The sequence below is a fragment of the Orcinus orca genome, chromosome 13, assembly GCF_937001465.1.
Source record: "Orcinus orca chromosome 13, mOrcOrc1.1, whole genome shotgun sequence".
Lineage (NCBI taxonomy): Eukaryota > Metazoa > Chordata > Mammalia > Artiodactyla > Delphinidae > Orcinus > Orcinus orca.
The window spans coordinates 45,947,307-45,961,538 of NC_064571.1; the positions used below are offsets into that span (position 1 = coordinate 45,947,307).

The 14,232-nt window shown below is 39.4% G+C and overlaps 1 protein-coding gene across 1 annotated transcript in view; it reads right to left on the reverse strand.

The window, feature by feature from the left end:
- Positions 1 to 14,232, reverse strand: part of EML6 (EMAP like 6) — a 315,760-nt gene that overhangs the window by 80,095 nt on the left and 221,433 nt on the right. Inside the window, exons 17-21 of the mRNA XM_033414224.2 lie at positions 9,034 to 9,134; positions 7,564 to 7,766; positions 4,926 to 5,037; positions 4,533 to 4,660; positions 1,252 to 1,393 (exon numbers count right to left, since the gene is read on the reverse strand). Coding sequence (XP_033270115.2) covers positions 1,252 to 1,393; positions 4,533 to 4,660; positions 4,926 to 5,037; positions 7,564 to 7,766; positions 9,034 to 9,134 — 686 coding nt within the window. The remainder of the gene's footprint in view (positions 1 to 1,251; positions 1,394 to 4,532; positions 4,661 to 4,925; positions 5,038 to 7,563; positions 7,767 to 9,033; positions 9,135 to 14,232) is intronic.

Here is a 14,232-nt window from a genome sequence, read left to right on the forward strand (position 1 = left end):
AGAATCCTCTCCCCATGTCTATTTATAAAAGTACCTAGCACAACTACTCTGGGGCCAGGCCCCAATCTCACCCTTTCCTGTCTTAACTTTCACAAATCCTTTGAGCCTCAGCTCTTAGGTTTCCTCCCTGATGGAGTTGTCTCTGGCTGTGGGCCTTACCCTGAGCCTCCACGATACCTTGCTTGTGCCAGAGATCTTTTGTTTGTCCTCACCCACTCTCCGCCCTGCTCTGTGCTGGGAGCTGGCCTTCCTGGACTCGATCAGTGGGCCCCTCACCCCCTGGCTTCTGATTCATTTGGTCAAGGGGCAGCAGGAGACTGGAGGGAGGGTAACAGGGAAGGAAGGATAAAGCACAGGGAGGCTGGGGCATGTGCTCCCTTGGCTGCCTCCCTGTGGGGTCACTGCATGCTGGCTGAACCTCCGGGCTGACGATCACAGCCCCTGCTAGGCTGTCGTCTCACACAGCTCTCACTTTCAAGGTTCCAGCAACTGCCCCTCCTCTTGTCCCTTCAGGCCCAGGGCTGGCAATGGTACCCGGCTGTTACTAGCTGCATCGTGCTGCACCAGCCCTGGTCATTTCCTATACCCTGCCCACTCCTTTACAAATAGTCCCGTTCTGAGACGCTCCTCAAGTTACCCAATTTGAATGGACCAGCCGTTGCTGGGAATCTGTTCAAATCTTGTCCGTCTCTGACAATAGAGAGAGGACTGTTCATCCTGGGATCCCCAGCGCCTGATATACAGAAGCTGCTCAACAAATGTTTGCTGAATTTGCACTTCTCGGTATACCTCTTAGCTCTAGTGCATACGGGTGTTCAATACATGTTTATTTGTTTCTTGATATTAACTATTATTTTTAAACTGACGTTCATTTTTCAGTAATAAAATCAGTTCTGGAGACTGTCAGGCATAAAAATAAGCAGCATTCTTTACAAGCTGATGAGTTTCAACTGGCTCCCACAGTTCTAGATGAGAAGAGGAAGGACATATTGCCCCCAGGTGGCAAATGTCTGTGCAGTGCAAGGAAATAAAGAATACAGCTGGGCACTGATAGATCTGGCCAGGCTTCTGGAACGATTCTCCAGGTGATTAGCTATATGTGTAGCAACAAACACTAAATCCCCATCACCCAGCATATCTGGGGGCACGTAATAGGTGCGCCCGGTAAATATTAGCTGGATGAACAGACAAATGAATCCAATACTTTCGGGTGTAAATACTTTTACAGATGTGTACGGGGATGTCACGCACCTTTTTTGAGTTTCCGTACTGCCAGCATACGGTGCTGGGAGGATAGTTCCCAGATCCGCAGTGTTTTATCGTCGCTCACTGTTGCGCAGACAGGCAGGCGAGGGTGAGCTGCCAGCCCCCATACTTCTCCTTCCATGTGCCCCTGTAGGGGAGGAAACGGGGCAACAAAAACCAGTTCATGCCTCTCGGCTAGCCCTTCCCGCGAGTGTCCCAAACAGGTTCAAATATGAACAAACACAGTTTGAGTTTCCTGGAGCCAAAGTGATTGTACTGGATAAATTTTTCGCTTGAACTTGAATCTAAAGCTGGGCCTGCGCGATGCTAAAGCATTCATTTGGAAAGCAAAGTAGGGACTCACATTGCTCCTAAGTTTTGTTTATATGATGCCGAACATCTTTCCACTTAGAAACATCCGAGTAAATAAGGAACTGCTCTCATTTTATCCTGTTTGACATTGAATACACACAGTACATATGTATCTTTTCATAAAACAGCTTGGTCACAATGACACAAACCACTTTCTTCCATAAAACCATATTCTAAAAACTGGAGGTACCACTTATCTCTGTCAGAGGAATTGGACAGCAATATTCTTGTTAATTAATTCTATTCTAGTTCTTTGAATGCACAGATTTGGCAAAGCAGATTAGAGAGAGCTGAATTTTCATTTTAAGCGTCCTGGGTATAGCTCAGGGTCAGCATTTATTCACAAATTGTTCTATCCATGGAGCACAGAAAACCGAAAGGGGCTTGATAGGCATTGGACAAATTCCACATGCCGACATCTTACCACAAACACACTTAACTGGCTTAGAATAATAACTGAGATGAAACAGTGTTTAATGAATGAACGATTAGGGAGAAAATGAATCTGATTTTTCTAACTTATCACTCAGTAAAGCAGTGTAACGAACGATTAGATACGGAACAATAAAACAGACCAGATTGTTTACTGAATTTCTGCTTTTAGTGGCTAATTATAAAAAGGCTTTGCTTAGTAAAGCAAAAAGGAAGACCACACACAGGCATCTGAAAGGTGTTTGTAGTTGGAACGCTTTGGGGAACAGGTGGCTCTCCAAAGAGAAACTGGAAGATTCCGGTTTAACTGGGAAGCTGTTTGAGCAAAACAGTAATTTGGCAGAAGATACAAAGTTCCCAATGCAGCTGACATTCAAATATCTGAGAAGGGCGTAGATATTGGTTTTGAATTTATTAGATTTGGAGCACCCGACACCCCCAGTTTTCTAGTTTCCTTCCCTTTAGAAGCCTCCCACCCCCAAGGCCACGGTCAGAGGATGGGTCAGGTGTGAGCCCTCCCTTGCTCTCCACCAGACTGGATCTGCTTGGGGCTCTTTTACAGACTGAGTCCTTTTGCACACAGAGGACAGGGCTGTGGGGCTCTGAGACCCTTTCAAACCACTGCATCATATATTGATTTAAAGTGGTATTTCTTTAATCTAATATGATTATGTACTTTAATTCCTGGATCCTATAGGAACGGACAGTGAGTGAGGCAGGCTGGAAGTCTCTTGAGTGGCACAAGGAAATGAGCTTGGGACTTTACTTTCCTCCTGACCACCCTAAAGCTAATAATAACCAGCTGCATAATTGACAGTTGATTATATGCAAAGTGTATACAATGGGGATTTTCAGAACTCACCTCCTGTCTCTTCTCTCATCCCCCCAACCTATTCTCTTAAAAAAAAAAAAAAAAAGCAATCTATTCCAAGTAACATTGAATTGCCGTGCTACAGAAACTAGAAAAATGGTTCTGAAATCTCCCCACAGCAGGATAGCTGATGGTCTTAACGACGCTGCCTCTACTATTCCTTAACTTTCCCTCTGTGTCCACCTCTCAGGACAGGACTGTCAGCCCCTAGAGTAAGCCCTATTCCACCACACAGAGCACAGGGCTGGTCTTGGCAGGAGCCCAACAAACACTGATTGAACTGAACTACTGAGTTCTACCTAGGAGGAGATGGCAAATGGTTGACAGACTGGAAGAGGAAAGAGAGATGCTGAGATAAAGGAAAAGAATGGCACACTTAAACAAAATTAGCTCAGCTATTATTTACTTTTTAAAATTTGAAAATGTAGAGTTTAAATCTTACGGTGCTATTTAAATCATATTGTAGTATAAATCTTACAACATACTTAGCAATATAGCATGTGGCTAACAATTTAAAGTCTCAAAAATCTGAGGATTAAAAAGAAAGAAACACTGAACTTTCAATAAAATTAAATAAAAAGTCATGGTCAAGGAAAACGAAGGCAAGTGCAGTTGCAGAATAAAGAAATCTCCCCTCAAGGACGCATCTCAGCACAGTTCTCAATCTGGGCTGCCTGTAGCAATCAGCTACAGAGCTTCTGAGGTTTGCTTCTAACACAGAACTTTTTTTAAAACACAGATTCTTATTCAGGATATCCAGGGTGGGGCCTGAGCACATGCACTTTAAAAACCTGACCCGTGATGTGTGTGCAGACCTGCTCTCAGGTGTAGCAAATCAGAGGGCCCCTTTCAGTGGGATTTTGGGGACTAGTCCTAATACAGCAAGCCTGCAGGTATGCATCAGGTCAGATGTGCTGGACAGGTGACCCTCATGATGCTCCTGGTTTTCACACTCTTGTGTAACCACCTCCCTTTGAGTGCGGTATAGCCTGTGGCTTGTTACCAACCAATAAGATATGGCAAAGGGGATGGATGTTCATGATCACACGTATGTGATGATATGATTATGTTATTTAAAGTTACTTAAAGGCACAGTAGTACCCGTTTTTCGTCTTTCCCTTGCCCTCTTTGAGGAAGCAAGCAGCCATGTTGGGGAACCCCATGTGACGAGGAACTATAGGCAGCCTCTGAGAGCTGAGGGTGGCCTCTGGCCAATAGCCAGCAAGAAATGGAAGCCCTCAGTCCTGCATCCCCAACGAACTGAACTCTGCCAACAACTCGAGTGACCTTGGAGCAGATCCTTCCACAGTTAAGCCTCCGATGAGACCACAGCCCTGGCCCTTATTACAGCCTTACAAAACCTTAAACAGAGGACCCAGTTAAACTGTGTTCAGACTCCTGACCTGCAGAAACCATAAGATAAGGAATGTTTTTCTTTTAAGCTGCTAAGTTTGTGACAATTTGTTATACAGCAATAATGATTAATACAGCATTTGCCTGACCCTGAAAGTGAGTGTCTCCTTAAATCTTGTGCCCTAAGTGCCCCCCGTTGCCTCACCCTGGTTCCAGCTCTGGTGAGAATTGTGGTTTAGGATGTGTGCAAACACAGTACCTGAATGAGCAGTGTCATTGGGCCATTCTTATCAATTTCCAGGATCTCTCCATTTTTCGTTCCCACCAGGATATGTCCATGTCCCAAAGTGATGGCACGAATTGAAGGGTTATCTTCCAAAAGCAAGCCTGAGGAGGAAAAATTGCATTTAATACTGTTATATTTAGTATAATAAAAAATAAAATGATTGTAATGATTATATAAATTCTCTTTTTATAGTTCCAAAGTACTAGTTACTAGGCAATTATCCTTGATATTTCTACCAGGAGCCAAGGGCTCTGAATGTGGAAGAAAAAAAGACAGTTGATTTGGTAATGGCTTTCCAAGAACTTAGTACTATCTTTTCCATCTCTAGGAACAGAAAGATTTCTACTGCATACTCGGGAGTGGCACCTTTTGAGCTGGTTGACAATGCTGCTCTTTTAATGGCATACGTCTTCAAGCATCTTTCAAACATATCATCCCAGAGTTCCACAATTCCATCCTTTCCACCTGTTACAAACCCCTGTGAAGGCACACATCAGAAGAATTATGTACACATCAAAATGACAAGGTACCCACCCAGCCTCAAAAGGATTTCCCCTTGGGTAAAGAAGCTTTGTGTTTTCTTCCTAAGTATAGGAGGCTGAAAAATCTGAATGATAACATAATATTAATATAATATTTTCTGGAAGCTTCTGTCCCCTATTTCTCTAGCAGGATTAAACACTTTCTCATTGTGTGTCCATTTCACTTTCTTCCGACCATTGGCTGGAATTTGGCACCCTGAATCATGGACAGTCATTTCTGTGCCTAGTCCCCTGACTGGAATGTGGATTCTTACAGAAAAGGACCAACCTCAAAGCCTGGCAGAGTTTCTGGTATCTCATATATTCCTGCTGAATGAATTGGAATTAACATCACAATTAAAAATGACTGTTAAATATTTTAAAATATTTACATCCAGGAAAACCATCATTATTTATTATTAAGAGTAACTTAGGTACTTCACATAACAAAACTATCCTGCTATTTTGTTCAATACACAACAATTTCCACAATAATTAAAATCCAGATGAATTTTTACAAAACCTGGGAAGTAAGAAGTTTAACATTGGGTATTTTTTGCTAGATGATGATTTCTACTCTTGTTCTAAGCTTATGATTTCTTGGCTTTATTAGTTTTCCTTTTTGGCAACTTACATATACAAACTGTTCTTTAAAAAGTTGTTTGTTTGTTTTTTTTTTTTAAAGAAAACTGCTGAGTAAGTCATTCTGTTTCCTCAGAAACTTCTAATGTACTTCATTTCAATGAAGTTCACAAGGAAATAATATTTTGGAAGTTTATTATATTAAATATCCTTATTTATCCTTATTATAGATTGTGAACCTGGGGACATTCACTCTCCAAATTAAATTTAAATGCATTATAGTATAATGTGATATCCCTGCCATTTCCCATGATTTTTCAGCTTAAGTTACGAAGCAATAAAAGAGTTTAAACAAGTTATATCACATCAACTTCTGAGTCTACAAAAAACTTTGCATTCTGCTTTAATCTTTTCTAAAACTTGGAAGTTTAATCAAAAACAAATTTGCTAGTGAAAAACATCTTAACCACTAAAACAACCATTGTAGTTGCACATCTAACAAGAACCTACTTCCATAGCTGGATCAGCATATTTACCTGGGAACAGGTAAATGCAAAATGAGGCTTACCTTAATAAGGTGTATTAGGTGGCTTAGACTGTTTGGAGGTCAGAGAGCACACATAAACTGGTACCATCAGCAAACTAGCAGTGAACAAAAAATTGATATTTTCTGGCAAATTGATTGAAGAAAGTGTTTTAAGGGCACTGAAGGTAAGTGTGATCTATTTTTTTTTTTTTGCCATGCCTCGAGGCATGCAGGATCTTAGGTTCCCCAACCAGGGATCGAATCCGTGCCCCCTGCAGTGGAAGCAGGGAGTCCTAACTGCTGGACTACTGGGGAATTCACAAGTGTGATCTTTATTTAAAACAACACTGCAAGGCAGGGGACAGATCAGGACAAAGACGAGCTTGAGTAGAAGTACAGCTGGTGTGATGGTTAATTTTATGTGTCAACTGACTGGCCACAGGGTGCCCAGATTAAATATGATTCCTGTGTGTGTCTGTGAGGGTGTTTCTCGATAAGATCAGTATTTGAATTGCTAGATTCAGTAAACTGCCTTCCCCAATGTAGATGGACATCATCAAATTCATTGAGAGCTTGAATAGAACAAAAGGTAGAGGAAGGACAAAATCACCCTCCTTTTTCCTGTCTCACTGACTGAGCTGGGACATCTTATTTTTTCCCACCCTCAGACTGGGATTTACACCATTGGCTCCCCTGGTTCTCAGGCCTTTGGGCTTGAACTGAATTACACCATCGGTTTTTCTGGGTCTCCAGCTTGCAGATGGCTTCAGTGGGACTTCTCAGCCTCCGTAACTCCATGAGACAACTCCTTATAATAAATCTCCTTTTCGTATATGTATATGTATGTGTATATCTCTATCTATATCTACATCCTACTGGTTCGGTTTCTCTGGAGAACTAACACAGCCAGTGAAAAGACTTCACTCTGACACGCTTGTTAAAACTGAGCCTGTCTACACAGGAACAAGCTGGTTATCAACATAACTTCAGGTCATACTGATGGGAGGGACAATAATTCAAACACCAGGCACTTCCAGGTCTCTGCTCATTGTGCCACCGAGGTGGAAGACTGTGTTGAAATATTTATCAGGACTCTCTGGCTACTGCATGTCTACATTTATCCCAACACTTCTTAAGGAGTCCTTAGGAGTGACAGCCAGGAAGAAAAAGTGTGAAAACAGAAGAGAGAAGTTGCACATAAAGAAATAATTACAAACAAAAGAGAAATTTAAAGACCATTTGTGCTCCTCTCCATTCATGATAACTGTTTCCTAATTCAGAGGGTACTGTTTTTACACACAGGCATCCTCTTGGTGTGGACCTTCCTAAGCCTAACTTAAACTTTTAGAAAGCTAATGAGGAAAATAGACTATACCTTATCCAATGCATACATAGCAAACACGGGCCCGTCATGAGCTTTCACTGTCTTTAGTAGGAGAATCTCCTTCCAAATAAAAATATCTCCAGTAGCTGCTCCTGAGAACACCAGATCTTCCATTCGCCCATAAGAAACGCACATCATTGTTTCTAACTTTCCAACACTTCCAAAAATTCCTCTTTTAGAGGTGAAGCCCCCACCTGGAGTGGACCAAGAGTATTTATTACTTTTTGAAAAACTGACACCTTCTATGGACATTTAGAATGACTATCTTCAGTGAAAAACCCAGTGTGTCTACATTATGTGTCTACATAAAGCTGTATTAAAATGGCAGAAAACATCATAACAAAAACATTATAAAAGCTTTTCTCCTTCACGCATTAATTCAGCGCTTGTTGAATCCCTACTTTGTGGCGGGCACAGTGGTTGACACTGGGGTATAAAGGTGAAAAGGAAGAGTTCCTGCCTTCAGGAACTTAAGGTCTGGCTGGGGAGAGAACGTGATATACATCTCTAACCATGGTTCAGCGCAAGTTCTGTGCCAGCCAGAGGAAGGGGTGACTGAGTACCCTGGGGAGCCAGGCAAGTCTTCCTGAAGGCTGACCAAAGCAAGTGAAAACAGCAGTGGCTGTAATGTAAAATGTAAACATGTTTTCTGTATGTTTTGCCTCGATTTTTATCACAGTGACTTTGGGGTGAGAAAAACGAATCACTGTGTAGGAGAAGTACATCAGATTTGTTCCTTAAATGTTCACATTTCCCTGTACTTTCTTATTAGCACTGAGAAACCCAGACTCATTCCAGACAACTGTAGGCAGGCTGGCTCTCCAGACATGGTGGGTGCATGACCCTTTCTTCAAAAGCAGAAGGCATTGGAACAGTAGCTTATTTATGTTTTGCCCAGTAAAAGATTGGGCTTCGTACCAAAGTTGATACTAAGAATTCAGAAACAGTCCCAATGAAAGGTCTGACCTATTAGTGAGAAAAACAAGATATCCTTCCATGTTTTGTCCTGCTTATTTACTCAACCTTATTATCAGCATTATAAACCACAAGGATTTATTTTGACCACTTACTGTGTGTCATATTTAATTCATGTGTTAAATGCAGTTATAAATAAAAGAACCCTCAAAATATTGAAAATTGTATTCACCCAACTAAAGTGATTATTTCCTGCTCAGTAGTCCAACATAATCACTGCTTTCAGAACTGATGACTGAATATAAAAATAATTATTTTCGCAGCAGAACATTTCCCAAAGCTTTCTAGATATTGATGAATATGCATGGCATCATATACAGTGTTCTAAGCTTCACAGCTCAAACATTACTTGGGAGCAAACGTCTTTTAGGCATACTTTAATTTTAGATTGCAGAGACAGGCTAGGTAGTGGTGTTGGTTGTTTGTTTTTTTCCCAGCTGGAGTAAAACTTTCAACCACATAAAGGATAAACTCTAACAATAGTACCTGCTTGTTGCCAGAATTTGATGTGCTTGATCCCAACCGTGACCAGTCTGTCAACATGGTGTGGGTTACACTTTACCACAAATATCTTATCTTTATGTCCTCTGTAAGAGACAAATAGGGGAAAAATTCCAGTTTTGATGACAGCACTGCTAGAGAGTTTTATTAAAAGCATGCATTTAGTCTAACTTTCATTAAGCACATCTAATAGGACAAGTAAATTAGAAGACGATTTAAAATACACATGGGGTCTACACTAAAATAATGAGTTTTGGCTTTTCTCCGCATGTTTGACCCCTTTCTTCTTACCCTACCAAAGCTACCAAAATCTACTTAATTATGCTTTAAACAAATCAATGAAATATTTTAAATGGATCAGAATGTCTCCTTAAGATAAAATGAATGTCACAACTATAGAATTGTAATTCTTGGGATACAGAGGTCTTGTATAAGAGGAGGGAGAAGATACTGTAAAAGTATTAATGAGAAGCTTCAAATGTAATATTCTTGCTGGGGAAGGCATACGTTTGGGTTAAACAGAGTTTCAGCTAGAAATGTATTCACAAGAAGGCGAAGCCCCTGGCTCACATTCATGGAGAGAGAAAGGCTGTCATCTATCGATTTAAGGCACTCAAGGATGCTGTGCATTCAGAAACGTAAGTTTATAACCCAAGAGACAGAAGGACAAATATAAAAGTGAGGACTGACTGTAGGCTGGAGCTGTAGACCAGCATTCCACAGTGCCAGGAAATTTCTGGTTTAGAGTATAAAGTAATCACATTAGAATCTAAGGATTTACTGGTCTTAATGGACTATTTGATGGTTTTCTCTCGTATACTAGGACCTAACTTTCATTATGTAAAAGAAAAGCAATTAACATAAAGAACATGACTGACTAGTCTCCCTTATGAATACAGATACAAAAATCTTAAATAAAATACTAGCAAAGAGAATCCAACAACATATCTAAAAAACAGTACTTTATGACCAAATGCAGGGTGGTTAATTATTAAGGAATCAAATAATACATCATATTAATACATGAGAAAAATTATGTTATTTTCACAGATGCCAAAAAGGCATTTCACAAAAAAAATCTAACAGTCACTTGTGATTAAAAAAGTACTCAACTAACACTCAATAAAGTAGGAATTAATGGATGTTTTAGCGTTCTCTCTTAGACTTCTATATTTCCCTGCAGTTCTTGACTCTCACTGAGAAACCTAGATTCATTCAAGACCAATTATACACACACTGGCTCTTCAGACGTTGTGTGCCATTATCCTTTTTTTGAAAACAGAATGTGCTGGAACAGTACCTTATTCATGGTGTGTTTGTGTGTGTGTCTGTGAACTCGAAAGTCAGATTCTTACTGAATGTTATTCCCAATAAAGTCGGGAACAAGACTATCACCACTACCATTTAACATCGTACTGAACATATTACCTAATGCAATTAGACAAGGTCTAAAAAGTTAAAGGCACAGGAGCTGGAATGGAAGAGGTGAAACTATTTCTTTTTGCAAATGATAATAATTATGTCTAAAAAATTCAAAAGAAAATAACGTAAAAATAACTACAAATAAGATAATTTAGGAAAGTTGCAGTATATAAAACTAAATACAGAATCAATAACCTTAATATATACAATATCCAGTTGAAAAATATATTGGAAGAAAGGACTCTATTTATAAACAACAATAAAAATATCAAGGCATAAATTTAACAAGAACTGTGCACTATATGCAAATGAGTACAACCACCAAAAAACACCCCATATTTGTAAGATAGAAAAGTAGACTTAAAAAAATGGAAACACATTCCATGTTCTTGGGTTTGAAAACTCAATCATAAAGATGTTAATTCTCCTAGCTTTGCTTATAAATTCAACTTGATTCCAATAAAAAAGAGCATTTAGTGTCTGTTCTTTAATCTGGAGTTAGACACCTTGATTTTAAAGTTCTTATGGAAGAATAAAACAGCAGTAATGGCCAGGAAAAGTCTGAACAAGAAAAGCAAAGTAGGAAGGGTAGCTCTCCTAGATATTAAAACAATTTATAAAGCCTTCACGATTAAAACAGTGTGGTATTGGTGCACAAATTGACTGACAAACCAATGACAAAATAGAAAATCTAGAAAGAGACCCAATATTTAAATGTAGTAGGTAATAAAGACAGATCTCAAATCAATGGGGGAAAAATTAATACTAAAAATAAATGGTGTATGTTACCAAATGCTGGCAAGGATGTGGAGCAACAGGAATTCTCATTCATTGCTGGTGGGAATGCAAGATAGTACAGCTACTTTGGAAGCCATTATGGCAGTTTCTAACAAAACTAAACATGTTCTTACCATAAGATCCAGCAATCATGTTCCTTGGTATTTACCCAAAGGAGTTGAAAACTTACGCCCACACAAAAACCTGCACATAGATGCTTACAGCAGCTTTAATCATAATTGCCAAAACTTGGAAGCAACCAAGATGTTCTTCAGTAGGTGAACGGATTAAAAAAACTGGTACATCCAGACAACGGAGTATTATTCAGTGCTAAAAAGAAATGAGCTATCAAGCCATGAAGAGACATGGAGGAACTTTAAATGGATATTACTAAGTAAAGGAAGATAATCTGAAAAGGCTACATGCTGTATAATTCCAACTAAATGACATTCTGGAAAAGGCACAACTATGGAGACAGTAAAAAGATTAGTGGTTTCCAGGACAGAGGGGAGGGAGGGACAAACAGCCAGAACACAAAGGGTTTTTAGGGCAGTGAATAGTGAAACCATTCTGCATGATACTATAATGGTGGACACATGTCATTATACACTTGTCAAAACGCATAGAATGTGCAACACCAAGAGTGAACCCTAATGTAAACTGTGGACTTTGGGTGATAATGATGTGTCAATGTAGCTTCATCTATTATAACAAATATACCACTCTGGTGCCAGGTGGGGATTTGAAGGTGGCTGGGAGAGTGGGTATACAGGAACTCTGTATTTTCTGCTCAATTCTGCTGTGAACTTAAACCTGTTCTAAAAAATAGTCAATATGAAAGGGAAAAGGAAAATGGTGTTTGGAACACCTTGATAGCCATATGGAGAAAGGATAAAATTGAATCTGTTCCTCATAATAAATACTGGGATAAATTCCAAATGGTTTAGAGATCTAAATGTAAAGATGAAGCCATAGCAGATCAGAAGAAATCACAGGTGATTTCCTTTTAACCAGAGGACAGGGAACACTTTCCTTAATCGGTCTCAAAATCTTGAAGTGGTAAAGACTGATAAACTTGACCACATAAAAATAAAAGCCTTTGCATGATGAAAAACATCATATCAAACTCAAAAGACAAATGACAAACTAGGGGAAATATCTGCAAGTTATAGACAACAAATATTATTAGCCCCTAATATTTAAAGGACTACTTTCTGTGTGAATTGTATTTCAGAGAAACCAAGTGGTTCATGAGAGAAAACTCTTATTTATAGAAGAATTCTAGCTAATATGAAGAATAAATAATAAATTAGAAAATTATCATTTTCAATCCCTAATTAAATAATCAATGCAGCCCATAGTTGTAAATGGATGCTACAACAATTAGATAATACATGGATGGGAAGCTTTCAATGGAAGGATGAGGCTGATAGTACCAGAACCCACAATGGAGCTGAGCATTACTAAGAGTAGGAGAACCAGACATTTGGGGCAGTGGCACACCATGGGGTGGACTGGAATTCCTGAGAAAGAGGAATTCCATCCCTGACACTGTTTAGAATTGCTGGCTCAGGAGAGTAATAAAAAGCAGATTGGCTTTTAGTTGGTTTTCTTATTCTTTAAAAAATTCCTACAGATAATAGAAGCCCTATTGCTTGCACCTGTCAAGTCCTACTCCCACTGCCCTCACCATCTGGTATGCCACTGATTATGTTTCTTCTGATAAAGTGAAACATGAAGTACATATCAGGTACTCTTGACTAAAAAATTGACCTTAGGAGAAAATATCTGCAAATCATATATCTCATAAGGGACTTATATTCAGAATAAATTTTTAGAAACCCTTGTAACTCAATAATAAAAAGACAAATAACCCTGTTAAAAATGAGCAAAATACTGGTATCTAAATAGACATTTCTACAAAGAAGTTATACAAATGGCCAGTAAATACATGAAAAGATGCTCAGTATCGTTACCTACTGGGGAAATGAAAACCAAAACCTTAATAAGATGTCACTTCATATCTACTAGGATGGCTATAATGAAATGACAGACAATAATAGGTATTGGCAAGTATATGGAGAAATTGGAATGTTCATTCCTTGCTGGTGGGAATGAAAAATAGTGCACCTGGGCTTCCCTGGTGGTGCAGTGGTTAAGAATCCGCCTGCCAATGCAGGGGACATGGGTTCGAGCCCTGGTCCGGGAAGATCCCACATGCTGTGGGGCAACTGGGCCCGTGAGCCACGACTACTGAGCCTGCGCATCTAGAGCCTGTGCTCCACAAGAGAGGCTGCGCGAGTGAGAGGCCCGTGCACCGTGATGAAGAGTGGCCCCTGCTCGCCGCAACTAGAGAAAGCCCTCGCACAGAAACGAAGACCCAACTCAGCCAAAAATAAATAAATAAATAAAAATAAATTAAAGAAAAAAAATAGTGCACCCACTTTGAAATGTATTTTGGCAGTGCCTCAAAATGTTAAATACTAAGTTACTATATGACCCAGCAATTCTACTCCTAGGTATATACCTAAGAGAAATTAAACATATGTTTACTTAAAACCTTGCACACAAATGTTCATAGCAGCATTATTCATAATAGTCAAAAGGAGGAAACAACCCAACTATCCATCAACTGATGAACAGATAAATGAAGCGTGGTAGGATCCACACAATAAAAAGGAATGAAATACTGATCCTTCTTGTGACACAGATGAACCTTCAAATATTGGGTTGGCCAAAAAGTGCCTTCGGTTTTTAAGTAAAAATAAAAGACACATTCTTCATTTTCACCAAGAACTTTATTGAACAACGTGTTCATCCTTTTGTTCCACTACCTTCTGCCATTTTTCAGGCAATGTCATAATTCCATCTTCCCAAAACTTTTTATCATTTTGAGCAAAGAACTGTTCCAGGTGCCTTTTACAGTTTTCCAGGGATTTGAAATTTTTTCCATTAAGAGAATTTTGTAAAGATCTAAGTAAATAG